This window comes from Balaenoptera physalus, assembly GCF_965194825.1.
Source record: "Balaenoptera physalus genome assembly, chromosome: 12".
Classification (NCBI taxonomy): Eukaryota; Metazoa; Chordata; class Mammalia; order Artiodactyla; family Balaenopteridae; genus Balaenoptera; species Balaenoptera physalus.
Genome location: NC_138897.1, coordinates 14,012,466 through 14,032,770, shown reverse-complemented (window position 1 = coordinate 14,032,770; position 20,305 = coordinate 14,012,466). Strand labels below are relative to the sequence as shown.

Sequence of the window (20,305 nt, the reverse complement as noted above, 5' to 3'; positions counted from 1 at the left end):
AATGTATAAATATATGCTGTCTTGAGAAAGAAATACTATGTGGTATCACTTATATGTGGAGTCTAAAAAATAATACCAATGAATCTATATATCAGTATAAAACAGAAACAGAGTTATAGACTAGAAAACAATCTTATGGTTCCCCAAAGGGGAGAGGGAGGAGAGGATGGGACAAATTAGGAGTATGGGATTAACAGATACAAACTACTCTACATTAAATAGATAAACAACAAGGGTTTACTCTGTAGCACAGGGCATTATACCTATTATCTTGTAATAACCTGTAACGAAATGTAATCTACAAAAAAATTGAATGACTATGCTGTACACCTGAAGCTCAAGACAATATTGTAAATCAACTATACTTCAGTGTAAATGAGTGACTGAGTGGTGTCTTCCATCTTCATTGGAAAAGGGAAGGAAATGTATGTTATTCCAGGAGAATGGCATTTAGACTTTTAGTGCTCTTGTGCCATCGCCTGTTATTGAACCAGATGTGTGATATGTGGATGAAAATTTCAATTAATCACAATTCCCATTTACAAAAAGAGTTTTGGCTCTTTGCTAACCATTGCTAGTAACTTAGAACCTAATCAAAAAATGAATAATCCAGAAAAGATAATTATCCTGCCATCTATCATTGGATCACATGTAAACCTCACTGAGAAAGAATAAAAATCTCTTTTATTTTCATATACCAGTCTTGGGCAGAAGGAGATTATAGATAATACAGGTATTGAGTCCGCTGCCCCACGATGCAAATGTAGGGTCTGCTCCAGGCTTTAATAAACTGTTGCTGTTTATGAGACGTATATATATACTACTACATGTGGGTTCAGCATCATTCTTATCATCTTTTCCCTAAATTTAAAAATCTGGTTATTTTTTCAAGTCTGTACAGGTGTTCCTTTAAAGAGGAAAAGATCTCTAAATGGACAAATGTTTATTGAGCACCTGCTCTGTGCCAGGCACTGTTCCGGTTGCTTTATATAAAATACTTATTTAACCTTGTGAACAATCCTTCAAAATAGGTCATGATATCCTTATTTTATAGATCAGAAAACTGAGATTGAAAATTTTTCCCAGTAGCCTCTGTACGGTTAAAGGGCAAAATCAGGATGTGAACATATAGGTTTTTATTCCAGGGCTCATGATGTATGTTTAAGTACCAGGCTGGAGCTTTGACTCATCTGTACATTCATGTGGATAGCAGAATCTTAACTTTCCCATACAAGACTGTTTCAACATAGTCATTTTCTTTCAAAAAAAAGTAAAATTTCAAAAGCATTTCATTTAAATTATTTTCCACTTCTGAATTTAGTAGACACCAAACCAAAATGAGCTTAATTTAACTGACTTTTTAGTAAAAGCCTTTCTATATGTTATTAAACAAAGCTGTACAGTGTACATACAGTGTAGCTGTTAAATTTTCAAGTTTTCTTCAGGATAGCAAGGGACATCTATGTTCTAAATATTGGGATTGCCATTCTTTAATTAGACATTTTGAGCATCTGCTACATATTAGGTACTATGTTAGGCGCTAGATACAGAAGCATGAAATAGACAGAGTTTCTGCCCTCAAGGAATTTGTACTAAAACCTGTCTATGTCTGTAATACAATTAAATGTTCAGTACTTTGGAAATAGTGATAAGGAACTTGTTGGTTTTAGAACCATCTATATCCCTGTCTCAGGTTCACTTGATCCATCTTTTAGCATCAGAGTCTCTGACTTTATTTGTTCTCATACCTCTACCTGTTACTGTATTACTTCTCTAGTTCATACCTTAATTTTTGTATTGGGATCTAGAGAACTGCAGAAGCTGTTCTTTCTAATTTGCAGGGAAAGACACTACTGAATGCTGGTAAGATCACTGATGTTTAGATTTATTAGATATGGCATCAAGTACTGGAATGCCCATTCATACAACTAACATTTGTTGAGTCCTCTATATTCAAGGTATTATACTGTTATGGGAACAATAAACAACAAAGTAGACATATGAAGCCTTTTTAAGCCTACGTAGTCTAGTAAACATTCTAAAATGAAATTCAAATTTTTGCCTGTGGGATAACCTGGCCTTACCCCCTGGGTAAGAAGCATCATCAGTAGCCCTCTCGCTCCTTAGCTGTTGGGCTGCAGCATACATATCCAGCTTTATCAGGATTAAATAAGCCTATCTGTCTTATTATAATATATTTTTCCTTAGTACAGATATCTTTAATTCCTGTTTGCAGTACTTTTTTGTTTTTCTTATTTTCAACTTTACTTAAATCTTATTTATGGTTTTGTATGATTTAAAATAGGATAGATGCTCCAACAAGCCTTTTAAGGGCAACAAGCCTTTGATATGAGTTGTAAATTGTTAAAATTTATATAAGCCATAAAGGTCTGAACTAGGACAATTGCAGAGACAATTGAGATGAATGGTTATTTAGGATTCAAGGGCTGGAATCATTATAGCTTGACATTTAATTAATGTGGGAGTAAGGGCAAGAGGTAAGTAAAGAGTAATCTCCAGGTTTCTTATTTGGGCATCTGGGTAGATAGTGGTGCCCTTAATGAAGAGATACTGCAGGAGGAGGGAAGGCAGATTTGAGAGGAAGATGATGAAGTTCATTTAGATAGGATTAAAATTCAAAGTTTATGAAACATTCAAGTGGGCATGTCCAGGTGATAAACAGGTAGCCCTGTTTATCTTGGGGGAAAAGTTTAAAGATTTCTGAATCTTAAGAGTACTGGTGAGAGTAAAACTGTAAGAGTGAAATGTTTATCATCCCAGTATATAGAGTAAGAAAAGGACCAGGGAGGACACTCTGGGAAACACCAACTTTGAGATGAATGATAGAGGAATCTGTAAGAGAACCTGAGCAGGAGGAACAATAATGGGAAGAATTTTCTTCTTTTAAAGTTTAAGGAGGAGGAATTTTTTCCCCCTCAGAAGAATATAGAAAACGAAATGTCTACAAACCATGGAGATTGCATCTTGCTTCCTTTCATTTATTTCTCACTATTTGCTAAGTCATGCGTAACAGTCCTCTACCTTTCTTAAGTCTGTAATAGGCAGGGAGCATTCTCTAAACCCAGAAGGAGTGGTGATGGTACTGTCTGGGGATTTTTGTATTATTTTAGGAATATATTTTTATTCTAACTCATATTCTTATGAGAATTTTCCTCTTTTCCTAGAACCTTTCCTGGGATAATAAAATGAGTATTAAGGATGGGGAAGTGGTATTTTATTATGGAGTAAAATCACCTTATATTCAGGGGAAAAGAAATCCAAGAAATTCTGACTTGAAAGAAGACAATTTCATGTCTACTATGAGATGGCAAGGTCCTTGACTCAGCCCTAATGATATGAACTCTTCACTAGTGAAGAAAAATGGGAATGAAAAATACTTCACTCTGATCAGTATTATAGGAAAGATCTAAAATATGTATTATTTTGAGTTTTGTGCCAAAAGAACTAAGACTAACAAATATTTCGAGATAATATTAGTAATATATTTAGTTGGGGCAACAAAGAATCAATATTTCTTTCTGCTTTGAAATTTAACACTGCACCTTTGGTGTCTCGACATGGTCAATTGTATATATCCCAAGTCATGAGCACCTGATCTTGAAGCTCTCAAGTACCCCTGATATAATGCCAGTATTATCCAACCCTATTTAGGAAATAACTATTTCAACTAATCTAGAATTGCTTATACTGACTTAGTCATTAAATATTTTGGTAAGATTGTAATATGCAGTATTAGAATATACCTATGTCTTTGCGATTACTTTAGTTCCAATAAAATTGCATTCAGCAGGGTTGGGCTAGTGGAGGGTTGGGATAGTGGAGTGAGCAGGCTGGTAGTTGGTTCCTACAGTGTTTTTTAAAAAACATGTACTTCAAACATTTTTATGAAGAATTATAATATTTGAAAAATACTTGGAGGTTGCTTGGTACAATGTATCTCTTTACAGGATAATAAATTTTGAGATTTAATCCAATATTTTTTTAATGAAGAAGTGACAAATTTAAATATGTGTAAATATAGCTGTTCAGACCTTTCTTGTGAAACTTTCTCACATAACTGCAAATACCTGATCATACTGTGCCTTTATAGAGATGTGCTATGGCTTCAAAGATATGCCTTTGTCTTTTAAAGTCTATATTGTATATTAAGAAACATGCAGCAGAGTGAATTCATTTTGATAAGCACTATCTTTTCAGAGCATTGGTACCTTTTAATGACATATGGCAATGTATGTGTAGATGTGCATAAAAATATAAATTCTTGCCGTCTGACATGGGTTTTTCTGGCTTTCTGTGCCTTGATCATTTAGTGTTTTGCTCTTGGTCACCTAAACTTTCACCAGTTGAATTTGAGTTTTTTTCACAGTTTGTGTTTTAACCAGTTTTTTTTAAATTTATTTTTTTCATATTTCTTTCATTCTGGTGCAGGGCATTTCTGATCTGCAATTGTTCTGTAATATGTTAGTAAATTGTAAGTGATACTGGAAGCATAATATGTATACTCATTTTGCTTGTGGTATAGTTAAGTGCTTTTAAATCAAAATAAATTACCTAAAGTTTTGAAATAAAAAGAAAAGTAAACCTATTCTGTACTTACCTAACACACTGAATGTGTGCAGTCTGACTTTAAACACAAACTCTAAGAGTTTCCAGAAGTGTAAGTTTTAGGAAATGTTTTAACTTTGTTGCACAGAAATGTTTGCAGATCAGCATTGCTGACTACCAAAAAAGAAATAGTCACGTACATGTCATCTGATTTTTAGTTGTGCTTCCATGTTGCTGCAGTGAAATTCTGTGCATCAAAATAATTGGCTTTAATGTACTAGATGTGATTCAGTTACATCTTAAGTTTTTAATGAAAATATGCAAACTGAGTGAATTCTATTTTTTCCATATATTTTTATAGCTTCGTTGTCTCTGATAGCATTTCATTTGCCATCTTCTTTATTCTGTTTATTAGTCAGTGAGGAAAAAATGCATCTTTAAAGTGTTAAATTTGCTAATTTTTATGCAGAACTATTTAAATTTTAATTTTTTTAAATATCCAGTTGTGACAAAGATCACTTAATTTTCTCAGAGCTTTACTTCACAGAAATGGTTTTTTTCCCCCACATCTAAGCTTGCTTTTTCTTCAGAGCAGTATTTATATATTTTAAAGAAGATTCCCAGCAAAGACACATATAGTTAGATCTTGCTCATGATGAAACATTCTAAAGAGCTCATTAAAATGTCTCCTCAGTATTCATGTTTATCTTATAATCAGACTCTGTGGTAATAGGAGAAATCTTTAAGTTTCATTAGTACCTCTTACTATGAACAAATATCTATTTGAAGAGTTGTCAGAAACTTTGAAATTCTACTTAAATTTACTCAGTATCCTTAGATTACCACACTTGTAGAATTGTACTCAATCATTTGCTTTAGAATGATCTTAATTATAAATTAAAGGACAAACTATTTCTATCCTTTGGCTTTAAATGAAACCTAAAATAAACCCCTCAGAACTTTTTTTAGATATGTGTTTAACATATCTGTGCTTGTTTATAGAAGACATACTTGTTTGTAGAAAAATTGATAGGTATCCCACATTTGTTAAATATTTAAACCCTGTTCTTTCAACATCTTAATGAAGGACTATATTCACTAATGTTTCTGTATCTTGATTTATAACATTATTCTAGATAATGCATTTTAAAATACCTTTTTTTTAATCCTAAGATTTTCTTTAAGTATATTTGCTAGGACTTCATCTAATTTTTGTCTTTTCCCCTAAAATTATGTCACCTGAAAACATTCCATTACATTTCTTACCTAGACTGAGTGAAACATAACCACCTAAATTACTAAGATTTTTATTTACCTAAAGGAGAGTATGCCATAGATCTTATTTTTAAATAGAGCTATTCCTTGTCAGACAGCTGGAACATTTGATCAGTAGTCCCCTGTATTCTAAAACTATGGAAAACATTCACCAGTTTGCTTGCAAATCAACTCTGCTGCATGCGTTCACAAGTTTCATAAAGATTGCATGCTTTCTGTTTTCAATACAAATTGTATTTTTTTTTCATACCCATCCTTGCTTTTTATTTTTTTATTTTTGTTTCCCTTTTCTTGGTTGGATGCCTGTGTGTGTTTATTCCAAATCCCTGTCCAGTCCTGGAGTTTGAACTACGGAAAGCCAAGGAGACCATTCAGGCCCTCCGAGCCAACCTGACAAAGGCTGCAGGTGGTGTACATAAACTTTTTTGAGACTTTTTCTACTTTGACAATGTAGAAGTAGCTGAGATATTTTCTAATGTAAAATAGTAAAATATTATTCATATTTTCTTCCACCAGAACACGAAGTTCCTTTACAGGAACGAAAAAATTACAAATCAAGTCCTGAAATTCAGGTGGGTGAATGACAGATCTAAAAGTATCTTCCGTATGAAATGGTAGCACAAGTATTGAAGGAAGAAGACTTACAGTATTGTGTCTGTCTTTTATTTATCTCTAGGAGCCAATCAAACCTCTTGAAAAGAGAGCTCTAAACTTCTTAGTCAATGAATTTTTATTGAAGAATAACTACAAGCTGACATCAATAACCTTTTCAGATGAAAATGATGATCAGGTACAATTTCTTTTCAGTTTTTTTTTTTAATAAGCGATGATTTGTTTCCTTTTTAATTTATAATATACTTATTTTCTCTTTTATCTAGTTTCCTTAGTTTTTTAAAAAGTTATACATATTGTAAAATTCCATAAGGCTTCCCAGTCTAGTATTCTGTTGGCTTATAGATTTCCTCTTTCTACATAAAGACTTCTCATTCTTTCCAGGGAGCTTTTTACAACTCCCCTATAACTATGTAATCTACTCATATTTCCATGTATTTATAAAATGTGCTTTTTTTTTAACTTTAAAACATTTACTTAGTAGTACAGATTAATGTGTACTTATAAATTCAGTTTAGCTAAAACCTCTTCAGTAACACTATAATAATTAAGATGATAGATAACAGCAATTAAGAGAGAATATTTTGAATAAGAGAATATAAGTTGTGTTTCTGAATAGGAGCCAATCTTAGAACTTCATTATTTTACTGATAAAATCTTATAGGAAAAGAAATGATGCTTTGTTTAGTGTTATCTCCTAACTCTGGAATATTTTGACTTCTTAGTGCGAATAGGTCAGTTTGAATCTTTTACCTTAGTAAAGTAATACCAAGGAGTGTATTGTATAGAAATCAGGAGGCCATCATTTTAAATCAGGTATATCCCATTGGTCCCTAAACTATCCCATGGATCATTTAGCAAAAATAGAAGTAGCAGAAATAGAAGTTCTCTTAAGGAAGATAGCAGTACAGTTACTCCCTCAGTTATTGTAATGTATTTGGCAAAAACTAAATTTAATAAAATATATAGTTATTTTTTATTAAATGGTAGTTTTACTCAACTATATAAAAGACATTAAACTAATATTTACCTAATATAAATAATGTTATAATATACTATGATTATATTTCAGGTTAATCATGTTTTATCACAGACTTAGGTTAATGATCAACTAAACAATGTATAAGAAATATGTTGAATATATGAGAAACATTGAGAGGCCAAAAAGAAGGCAGAAAAAGAAGAAAAAGGGAACAAAGAATAGATAGCACACACAGAAAACAATAGCAAGATGGCAGATTTAAAACCCAGCCATATCAATACTCACTTTAAATATAAATGATCTATCCTTCCAATTAAAAGGCAGAAATTCCTGGAGATTTCAAGCTGGCTCTCTCAATAATTGATAGAATAAGGTAATAGAAAATCATTTAGGATATAGAACACTTGTGCTATGCTGTCAACTAACTTGACATAAGTAGAATTTATAAAACTTCATCTTTCAATAGCTGAATACATGTTTTCAAATACGTATGAGTCACTTATCAAAATAGATCATATTATATCTATTAAATAGATATAGGTGATAAAGCAAGTCTTAATATTTAAGAGGATTTAAAATATTTCCAAATAACACATAAGTTAAAGAAGAAATCAAAAGGGAAATTATGAAGTATTTTGAACTGAATGAAGGTGAAAACAAAACCATCAAAATTTGCAGGATGTAGCTAAAGCTACAGGAAAGTTTATGACACCAAAATGTTTATAATAGAAAAGAAGGAAGATTTCAAATTGATGAAAATCAGCTTCTACTTTAAGAAACTAGAAAAAGAAAACTAAGCAAAGCCCAAAGTAAGCAGAAGAAAGGAAATATTAAAAATGAGAGTGTAAATCAATGGTATAGGCAACAGAAAACAATAGAGAAAAGCTAATAAAGTAAAAAACTGAGTTTCTGAGGTTAATGAAATTGGAAAACCTCTAGTCTGACTGATTAGGAAAAAGAGAGAAGAAGCAAATTATCAAAATCTGGAATGAGCAAGGTTATATCACTATAAATTTTACTTATTATATATTTTTTAAATATATACCACTGGATTTCTTTTCTTTTTTAAAATATTTATTTATTTACTTACTTATTTGTCTGCGCTGGGTCTTTAGTTGCGGCACATGGAATCTTCGTTGTCACGTGCGGGCTCTTAGTTGGGGCATGCGGGATCTAGTTCCCTAACCAGGGAACGAATCTGGTACCCCTGCATTGGGAGCGCAGAGTCTTAACCACTGGACCACCAGGGAAGTCCCTAAATTTTACTCATATTAAAAGGATAAAATGGGAATGTTATGAGCAACTTTACTTGAAAGAAGACAATTGCCAGAGCTCATTCAAGAAGAAATAGATTTGAAGAACTTTGTATTTATTAAAGAAATTGAATTTGTACTTAAAAACCTTCCGACAAAGAAAACTCTAGGTCTAGATAACTTCACTTGTAAAATCTACCAGGCATTTAAGGAAGAAGTAATACCACTTCTCCACAAACTCTTCTAGAAACTGAAGAGAAGGGAATGCTTCCAAACTCATTCTATGAGACCAGAATAATTCTGATATCAAAGTCAGATAAAAAACATTGCAAACAAAGAAAATACAGGGTCATTTTCCTTGTGAATTGGATGCAGAAATTCTATATAATTCTATATTTTACTATATCAAATCCAACAATATGTAAAAATGCTAATACATCATGACCAAATGGTTTATCCAAGGAATGCAAGGTTGATTTAATCCAAAAATCAGTCATTGTAATTCACCATTTTAAGAAATTTTTTAAAAGAGAAAAAAATCATATCTCAGAAGAAAGCATTTGACATAACATGCATTTCCCATAAAAATTTTAAAGAAATTAGGAATTATGAGGAATTTCCTCAATCTCATAAAAGATATTTACAGAAAAACTATCACTAACATCATGCTTAATGATAAAAGATAAAGAATAAAATAAGGATATCTGTTCTCACTATTTCTACTGAACATCATACTGAAGATTCTAGCCAACACAAGGCAAGAAAAAGAAATAAAAGGCACACATTTTGGAAAAGAAGAAATAAAACTCTAAATTCACTGGTAACATGATTGTATATGTAGAAAATCCTGTGGACTACATAAAAAAAATACTATAGGGACTTCCTGCGGTCCAGTGGTTAAGACTCCATGCTTCCACTGCAGGGGGTGTGCGTTCGATCCCTGCTCAGGGAACTAAGATGCTGCATGCTGCATGGCACGGCCCAAAAAAAAAAAAAGATGCTATAGCTAATACGTGATGTTAGCAGAGTTGTAGGATACAAGATCAGTAAACAAAAGTGAATCATACTTCTGTATGCTAGCAACAAATAAACATTGAACTTTTAAAGATACCATTTACAAAAGTATCAAAAAATAGGAAATAGGGGAAAATCTGATAAAGGATTATACACTGAAAACTATTATACATGCTGAGAGAAAGTAAAGAAGACATAAATGAAGAGATATATTGTGCTCATAAATCAGAAGATTCAATATTGTCAAAGTGTCAGTTTCAGCAAATTGATTTGTATTTTCAGTGCAATCCCAATCAAACTCTCACCAGCGTTTTTTCTGGAGATTAATTAGTTTATTCTAAAATTCATATGGAAATAACATAGTATAGCCAAAACAACTTTAATAAAGAAGAACAAAATTGGGGGACTTCAGCTACCTGACTTCAAGATATTGTAGTTTAGACAGTATCTTATTGGCATAAAGGTAGACAAATAGATCAATAGAACATAATAGAGAGTCAAGAGATTAATTTATGCATAGATAATCTTTTGATGTCTGACAGAATGCAAAGTAAATTTCATTCAGAAAGGACAGTCTTTTTTATAATTGGTACTGGAACATTTTGATATCTATAGACCTCCAAAAATGAATTTCAAACCATACCTCACACCATCTACAAAAGTTAATTCAAATGGATCATAGCTTTAACTTCTAAAACCATAAGGCTTCTAGAAGAAAACATGGGAAAAATTCATTGAAACCTTGGAAGGTGGGCCAAGATTTCTTATATATGACACCAAAAGTATGGTGTTCTTCAGCAAAATTGCTCTCATCAAAATCAATAACTTCTGCTCTTTGAGAGCCACTCTAAGCAAATGAAAAGGTAAGCCATAGATTGGGTGACATATATGCAAGTAACATATATGATAAAGGGCTTTATCCAGAATATTTAAAGAACTCTCTAAACTGAATAATAAGGAAACAGCCCAATTTTTAAAAGCATGGACAAAAAATTTAAACAGATACTTCAACAGAGAACATATATGGATAGCAAATAAGCACATGAAAAAGATGCTCAGCATCTTTAGTCATTAGGGAAATACAAATTAAGTCACAATGAGAATACCATAACACTTAATAGAATGTCTGAGACTGTACCAAGTCTTGGCAAAGATGTGGAGTAACTAGAAATCTCATCTTTGCTAGTGAGAATGCAAAATGGTACAGTCACTTTGGAACACTTTTTGGCAGTTTCTTTAAAAAGTTAAAACCTTCACCACCTATATGACCTGGTCATTCCATTCATGGATATTACAATCCAAGAGAAATGAAAGCATGTGTTCATACAAAGACTCCTACACAATGTTCACAGCAGCTTTATTTATGGTAGCTAAAATCAGGGAAACAACCCAAATATACAAGAGCAGGCGGTTGAATAAAAAATTTTAACATATCCTTATAGTAGAATACTACACAGCAACAAAAAGGAATGAACTGCTGACAGATACAACAACACAGATCAGTCTGAAAATCCTTAATCATTAATCTGGGTGAAAGAAACCAGACAAATATAGTACTTGCTGTATGAATTTATAAAAAATTCTAAGAAATGTAAACTATTATACAGTGACAGAAAACAGATCAGTATTTGCCTAGGAACAGGGCACATGTGAGGAATAAGAGGGAAGGATTACAAAGGGACCAAGAAAACCTTTGGTAATGAACAAGTTCATCTTGTTGATTGTGGTGATCTATTCAGGGGTATACACAGATGTCAAAACTTATCAAATTGTACATTTTAAATTAGCTCGTGGATTTAAATCATGCAGTTTATTGTGTATTAATTATATACCTCAGTAAAGCTGGTTTTTATGAAAGGCAGTGGAAGTGCTGATCAATAACCTGTTCTTTAACCATTAAACAACATTTAGTGGTAATTTCAACTGACCTAAAGGCAGAGCTATATAGAGCCCTCACTCCCCTCATGTTTAGTCTCTAGACAAAATGTAAGACTTTTTGCCCTGTTTTATTTTTGATCATATACCCCAATTTTACCCTCTTAGTGGTACTTATCATTACCTGCAATTACCTCTTGTCTCCCTGACTAGACTATAAGTTTCTTGAGGGTAAAAGAATCTCTTGTTCATCTCTATATCTGCATGTATAGTAAAACTCCGTAAATATTTATTGATAGTTTTCTCATATTTTTATCTGCATGCAATCATTGTCTTACTGTTCTTTGCTTCCCTCCTACCAGTTCTTTTATAATTTTTTACTTTCTATCCTTTCTTTCTATTGTGCTATGTGAAATTTTGTTTTTATTGTAAATAAGCATTCTGTGTATTTTCAACTTCTTTCAGAATATCCTTTTTACTTTAAATACAACTTGTCTCTTCACTGAGGACCCTGTTTCCCCTATTTTCCAAGTACGAGATGGTGGTGCCTCTCACACTCTAAAACCAGGATGTTTTCTCCTAGGATGTTTTCTCAATTGGAACATACACTTTGACATTACAACAAAATTATGATTATGTTGAATTTTCAAGATATTAGCAATAAGGGGACTTCCCTGATGGTCCAGTGATAAAGAATCCTCCTTCCAATGCAGGGGACGTGGGTTCGATCCCTGGTCAGGGAACTAAGATCCCATGTGCTGCGGGACAACTAAGCCCACGCGCCACAACTACTGAGCCTGCATGCCACAAACTACAGAGACCACACACTCTGGATCCCGCACGCCAAAACTAGAGAGAGAGAAAACCTGCATGCCACAACTAGAGAGAAGCCCAAGTGCCAAAACGAAGAGCCCGCACGCCACAACGGAAGATCCCACGTGCCGCACTAAGACCTGATGCAGCCAAAAAAAAATAAGATATTAGCAATAAGGAAAAGATAAATTTCAGGGGAGGAGCTTCAAGATGGCAGAGGAGTAAGACGCAGAGACCACCTTCCTCCCCACAAATACATCAGAAATACATCTACATGTGGAACAACCCCTACAGAACACCTACTGAATGCTGGCAGAAGACCTCAGACCTCCCAAAAAGCAAGAAACTCCCCATGTACCTGGGTAGGGCAAAAGAAAAAAGAAAAAACAGAGACAAAAGAATAGGGACGGGACCTGAACCACTGGGAGAGAGCTGTGAAGGAGGAAAGGTTTCCACACACTAGGAAGCCCCTTCGTGGGCGGAGACTGCCGGTGGCAGAGGGGGAAGCTTCGGAGCCGCGGAAGGGAGCGCAGCAACAGGGGTGTGGAGGGCAAAGCGGAGAGATTCCGCACAGAGGATCAGTGCCGACCAGCACTCACCACCCCAAGAGGCTTGTCTGCTCACCCGCCGGGACGGGTCGGGGCTGGGAGCTGAGGCTCGGGCTTCGGTCGGATCCCAGGGAGAGGACTGGGGTTGGCTGCGTGAACACAGTCTGAAGGGGTCTAGTGGGCCACAGCCAGCTGGGAGGGAGTCCGGGAAAAAGTCTGGAGCTGCCAAAGAGGCAAGAGACTTTTTCTTGCCTCTTTGTTTCCTGGTGTGCGAGGAGAGGGGATTCAGAGCACCACTTAAAAGAGCTCCAGAGACGGGCGTGAGCCGTGGCTATCAGCGCAGACCCCAGAGACGGGCATGGGACGCTAAGGCTGCTGCTGTCGCCATCAAAAAGCCTGTGTGCAAGCACAGGTCACTATCCACATCTCCCCTCCCGGGAGCCTGTGAAGCCCACCACTGCCAGGGTCCTGTGATCCAGGGACAACTTCCCCGGAGAACACATGGCGCGCCTCAGGCTGCTGCAACGTCACGCCGGACTCTGCCTCCGAAGGCTCGCCCCGCACTCTGTACCCCTCCCTCCCCCCAGCCTGAGTGAGCCAGAGCCCCCGAATCAGCTGCTCCTTTAACTCCATCCTGTCTGAGCGAAGAACAGACGCCCTCAGGCGACCTACACGCAGAGGCGGGTCCAAATCCAAATCTGAACCCCGGGCGCTGTGCGAACAAAGAAGAGAAAGGGAAATTTCTCCCAGCAGCCTCAAGAGCAGCGGATTAAATCTCCACAATCAACTTGATGTACCCTGCGTCTGTGGAATACCTGAAGAGACAAACAGTCATCCCAATTTGAGGAGGTGGACTTTGGGAGGAACGATATATTTTCTTTTTTCCCTTTTTCTCTTTTTGTGAGTGTATATGTGTATGCTTCTCTGTGATTTTGTCTGTATAGCTTTGCTTTTACCATTTGTCCTAGGGCTCTGTCTGTCTGTTTTTTGTTGTTGTTGTTGTTTTATTACTTAAAAAATTTTTTTCTTAATAATTATTTTTTATTTCAATAACTATTTTATTTTGTTTTATTTTTTTTGAAATAAATTTATTTATTTATTTATTTTTGGCTGTGTTGGGTCTTCGTTTCTGTGTGAGGGCTTTCTCCAGTTCCGGCGGGCAGGGGCCACTCTTCATAGCGGTGCATGGGACTCTCACTGTCGCGGCCTCTCCCATTGCAGAGCACAGGCTCCAGACGCGCAGGCTCAGTAGTTGTGGCTCACGGGCCTAGCCGCTCTGCGGCATGTGGGATCTTCCCAGACCAGGGCTCGAACCCATGTCCCCTGCATTGGCAGGCAGATTCTTAACCACTGTGCCACCAGGGAAGCCCCTATTTTATTTTATCTTCTTCTTTCTTTCTTTCTTTTTTTTCTCCCTTTTATTCTGAGCCATGTGGATGACAGGCTCTTGGTGCTCCAGCCAGGTGTCAGAGCTGTGCCTGTAAGGTGGGAGAGCCAAGTTCAGCACACTGGTCCACAAAAGACCTCCCAGCTCCACGTAATATCAAACGGCGAAAATCTCCCAGAGATCTCCATCTCAATGCCAAGACTCAGCTCCACTCAACGACCAGCAAGCTACAGTGCTGGACACCCTATGCCAAACAACTAGCAAGACAGGAACAGAACCCCATCCATTAGCAGAGAGGCTGCCTAAAATTATAATAAGGCCACAGACACCCCACAACACACCACCAGACGTGGACCTGCCCACCACAAAGACATGATCCAGCCTCATCCACCAGAACACAGGCACTAGTCCCCTCCACCAGGAAGCCTACACAACCCACTGAACCAACCTTAGCCACTGGGGGCAGACACCAAAAACAATGGGAACTACGAACCTGCAGGCTGTGAAATGGAGACCCCAAACACAGTAAGTTAAGCAAAATGAGAAGACAGAGAAACAAACAGCAGATGAAGGAGCAAGGTAAAAAGACTCCAGACTAAATAAATGAAGAGGAAATAGGCAGTCTACCTGAAAAAGAATTCAGAGTAATGGTGGTAAAGATGATCCAAAATCTTGGAAATAGAATGGAGAAAATACAAGAAACGTTTAACAAGGACCAAGAAGGACTAAAGAGCAAACAAACAGTGATGAACAACACAACAAATGAAATTAAAAATTTTCTAGAAGGGATCAATAGCAGAATAACTGAAGCAGAAGAACGGATAAGTGACCTGGAAGATAAAATAGTGTAAATAACTACTGCAGAGCAGAATAAAGAAAAAAAAATGAAAAGAATTGAAGACAGTGTCAGAGACCTCTGGGACAACATTAAACGCACCAACATTCAAATTATAGGGGTCCCAGAAGAAGAAGAGAAAAAGAAAGGGACTGAGAAAATATTTGAAGAGATTATAGTTGAAAACTTCCCTAATATGGGAAAGGAAATAGTTAATCAAGTCCAGGAGTCACAGACAGTCCCATACAGGATAAATCCAAGGAGAAACACGCCAAGACCCATATTAACCAGACTATCAAAAATTAAATACAAAGAAAAAATATTAAAAGCAGCAAGGGAAAAACAACAAAAAACACACAAGGGAATCCTCATAAGGTTAACAGCTGATCTTTCAGCAGAAACTCTGCAAGCCAGAAGGGAGTGGCAGGACGTATTTAAAGTGATGAAGGAGAAAAACCTACAACCAAGATTACTCTACCCAGCAAGGATCTCATTCAAATTTGATGGAGAAATTAAAACCTTTACAGACAAGCAAAAGCTAAGAGAATTGAGCACCACCAAACCAGCTTTACAACAAATGCTAAAGGAACTTCTCTAGGCAGGAAACACAAGAGAAGGAAAAGACCTACAATAACAAACCCAAAACATTTAAGAAAATGGTCATAGGAACATACATACCAATATTACCTTAAATGTGAATGGATAAATGCTCCAACCAAAATCCATAGACTAGCTGAATGGATACAAAAACAAGACCCGTATATATGCTGTCTACAGGAGACCCACTTCAGACCGAGGGACACATACAGACTGAAAGTGAGGGGATGGAAAAAGATATTCCATGCAAATGGAAATCAAAAGAAAGCTGGAGTAGCAATTCTCATATCAGACAAAATAGACTTTAAAACAAAGACTATTACCAGAGACAAAGAAGGACACTGCATAATGATCAAGGGATCAATCCAAGAAGAAGATATAACAATTGTAAATATTTATGCACCCAACACAGGAGCACCTCAATACATAAGGCAAATGCTAACAGCTATAAAAGGGGAAATCGACAGTAACACAATCATAGTAGGGGACTTTAACACCCCACTTTCACCAATGAACAGATCATCCAAAATGAAAATAAATAAGGAAACAAAAGATTTAAATGATACATTAAACAAGATGGACTTAATTGATATTTATAGGACATTCCGTCCAAAAACAACAGAATACACATTCTTTTCAAGTGCTTATGGAACATTCTGCAGGATAGATCATATCTTGGGTCACAAATCAAGCCTTGGTATATTTAAGAAAATTGAAATCATATCAGGTACCTTTTCTGACCACAACGCTATGAGACTAGATATCAATTACAGGAAAAAATCTGTAAAAAATACAAACGCATGGAGGCTAAACAATACACTACTTAATAACCAAGAGATCACTGAAGAAATCAAAGAGGAAATCAAAAAATACCTAGAAACAAATGACAATGAAAACACAACAACCCAAAACCTCTGGGATGCAGCAAAAGCAGTTCTCAGAGGGAAGTTTATAGCAATACAATCCTACCTCAAGAAACAAGAAACACCTCAAATAAACAACCTAACATTACACCTAAAGCAATTAGAGAAAGAAGAACAAAAAAACCCCAAAGTTAGCAGAAGGAAAGAAATCATAAAGATCAGATCAGAAATAAAGGAAAAAGAAATGAAGGAAACCATAGCAAAGATCAATAAAACTAAAAGCTGGTTCTTTGAGAAGATAAAACAAAATTGATAAACCATTAGTCAGACTCATCAAGAAAAAAAGGGAGAAGACTCAAATCAATAGAATTAGAAATGAAAGAGGAGAAGTAACAACTGACACTGCAGAAATACAAAGGATCATGAGAGATTACTACAAGCAACTATATGCCAATAAAATGGACAACCTGGAAGAAATGGACAAATTCTTAGAAATGCACAACCTTCTGAGACTGAACCAGGAAGAAATAGAAAATATGAACAGACCAATCACAAGCACTGATATTGAAACTGTGATTAAAAATCTTCCAACAAACAAAAGCCCAGGACCAGATGGCTTCACAGTCGAATTCGATCAAACATTTAGAGAAGAGCTAACACCTATCCTTCTCAAACTCTTCCAAAATATAGGAGAGGGAGGTACACTCCCAAACTCATTCTACGAGGCCACCATCACCCTGATACCAAAACCAGACAAAGATGTCTCAAAGAAAGAAAACTAGAGACCAATGTCACTGATGAACATAGATGCAAAAATCCTCAACAAAATACTAGCAAACAGAATCCAGCAGCACATTAAAAGGATCATACACCATGATCAAGTGGGGTTTATCCCAGATATGCAAGGATTCTTCAATATATGCAAATCAATCAATGTGATACACCATATTAACAAATTGAAGGAGAAAAACCATATGATCATCTCAATAGATGCAGAGAAACCTTTTGACAAAATTCACCACCCATTTATGATAAAATACCCTCCAGAAAGTAGGCATAGAGGGAACTTTCCTGAACATAATAAAGGCCATATATGCCAAACCCACAGCCAATATTGTCCTCAGTGTTGAGAAACTGAAACGATTTCCACTAAGATCAGGAACAAGACAAGGTTTCCCACTCTCGCCACTATTATTCAACATAGTTTTGGAAGTTTTAGCCACAGCAATCAGAGAAGAAAAAGAAATAAAAGGAATCCAAATCAGAAAAGAAGAAGTAAAGCTGTCACAGTTTGCAGATGACATGATACTATACATAGAGAATCCTAAAGAATCTACCAGAAAACTACTAGAGCTAATCAATGAATTTGGTAAAGTAGCAGGATACAAAATTAATGCACAGAAATCTCTTGCATTCCTATACACTAATGATGAAAAATCTGAAAGTGAAATTAAGAAAACACTCCCCTTTACCATTGCAGCAAAAAGATAAAATATCTAGGAATAAACGTACCTAAGGAGACAAAAAACCTGTATGCAGAAAATTATAAGACACTGATGAAAGAAATTAAAGATGATACACCCAGATGGAGAGATATACCATGTTCTTGGATTGGAAGAATCAATATTGTGAAAATGAGTATACTACCCAAAGCAATCTACAAATTCAATGCAATCCGTATTAAATTACCAATGGCATTTTTTACGGAACTAGAACAAAAAATATCTTAAAATTTGTATGGAGACACAAAAGACCCCGAATAGCCAAAGTGGTCTTGAGGGAAAAAAACGGAGGTGGAGGAATCGGGCTCCCAGACTTCAGACTAAACTACAAAGCTACAGTAATCAAGACAATATGGTACTGGCACAAAAACAGAAATATAGGTCAATGGAACATGATAGAAAGCCCAGAGATAAACCCACACACCTATGGTCAACTCATCTATGACAAAGGAGGCAAGGATATACAATGGAGAAAAGATAGTCTCTTCAATAAGTGGTGCTGGGAAACCTGGACAGCTACATGTAAAAGCGTGAAATTAGAAAACTCCCTAACACCATACACAAAAATAAACTCAAAATGGATTAGAGACCTAAATGTAAGACCAGACACTCTAAAACTCTTAGAGGAAAACATAGGAAGAACACTCTTTGACATAAATCACAGCAAGATGTTTTTTGATCCACCTCCTCGAGTAATGGAAATAAAAACAAAAATAAACAAATGGGACCTAATGAAACTTAAAAGCTTTTGCACAGCAAAGGAAACTACAAACAAGACGAAAAGACAACCCTCAGAATGGGAGAAAATATTTGCAAGCGAATCAATGGACAAAGGATTAATCTCCAAAATATATTAACAGCTCATGCAGCTCAATATTAAAAAAACAAAAAACCCAATCCAAAAATGGGCAGAAGCCCTAGATAGACATTTCTCCAAAGAAGATATACAGATTGCCAACAAACACATGAAAGAATGCTCAACCTCATTAATCATTAGAGAAATGCAAATCAAAACTACAATGAGGTATCACCTCACACAAGTCAGAATGGCCATCATCAAAAAATCTACAACAATAAATGCTGGAGAGGGTGTGGAGAAAAGGGAACCCTCTTGCACTGTTGGTGGGAATGTAAATTGATACAGCCACTATGGAGAACAGTATGGAGGTTCCTTAAGAAACTAAAAATAGAACTACCATACGACCCAGCAATCCCACTACTGGGCATATACCCTGAGAAAACCATAATTCAAAACGAGTCATGTACCACAGTGTTCATTGCAGCTCTATTTACAATACCCAGGAAATGGAAGCAACCTAAGTGTCCATCAACAGATGAATGGATAAAGAAGATGTGGCACATATATACAATGGAATATTACTCAGCCATAAGAAGAAACGAAATTGAGTTATTTGTAGTGAGGTGGATGGACCTAGAGGCTGTCATACGGGGTGAAGTAAGTCAGAAAGAGAAAAACAAATACCGTATGCTAACACATATATATGGAATCTAAAAAAAAATAATAATAATGGTCATGAAGAACCTAGGGGCAAGACGGGAATAAAGACGCAGACCTACTAGAGAATGGACTTGAGGATACGGGGAGGGGGAAGGGTAAGCTGGGACAAAGTGAGAGAGTGGCATGGAGATATATACACTACCAAATGTAAAATAGATTGCTAGTGGGAAGCAGCTGCATAGCACAGGGAGATCAACTCGGTGCTTTGTGACCAGCTAGAGGGGTGGGATAGGGAGGGTGGGAGAGAGGGAGACGCAAAAGATATGGGGACATATGTATAGGTATAACTGATTCACTTTGTTATAAAGCAGAAACTAACACACCATTGTAAAGCAATTGTACTCCAATAAAGATGTTTAAAAAAAAAGATAAATTTCAAAAATGCAAGATAAAACTGCCACATAGATTTTTTTTATATTATTATTTTTTATCTTTTAGGATTTTGAACTATGGGATGATGTAGGGTTAAACATTCCAAAACCTCCAGACTTACTGCAACTCTACCGAGATTTTGGAAATCATCAAGTGACTGGGAAAGATCTTGTGGATGTGGCCAGTGGTGTAGAAGAAGATGAATTAGAGGCTCTGACACAAGTTTTAGGCAACCTTCCTCCAACCCTTGAAACTCCTCAGACTGTAGAGGTGAGAGGTATTAACTAAGTAA

The 20,305-nt window shown here is 36.0% G+C and overlaps 1 protein-coding gene across 10 annotated transcripts in view; it reads left to right on the top strand.

Moving 5' to 3' along the window:
* The window catches only part of RELCH (RAB11 binding and LisH domain, coiled-coil and HEAT repeat containing), a 121,199-nt gene that overhangs the window by 20,866 nt on the left and 80,028 nt on the right, over positions 1–20,305 (top strand). For 8 of the 10 annotated variants that reach the window (XR_014251739.1, XM_082416916.1, XM_082416913.1 and 5 more), the window contains exons 3-6: positions 6,176–6,247; positions 6,358–6,413; positions 6,518–6,631; positions 20,080–20,283. Coding sequence is in view for 9 of the 10 variants with exons in the window: in XM_082416916.1 (XP_082273042.1) it covers positions 6,176–6,247; positions 6,358–6,413; positions 6,518–6,631; positions 20,080–20,283 (446 nt within the window). In the remaining variant the exon portion in view is untranslated. The remainder of the gene's footprint in view (positions 1–6,175; positions 6,248–6,357; positions 6,414–6,517; positions 6,632–20,079; positions 20,284–20,305) is intronic. The other 2 variants (XM_082416915.1, XM_082416914.1) reach the window with 1 other exon arrangement.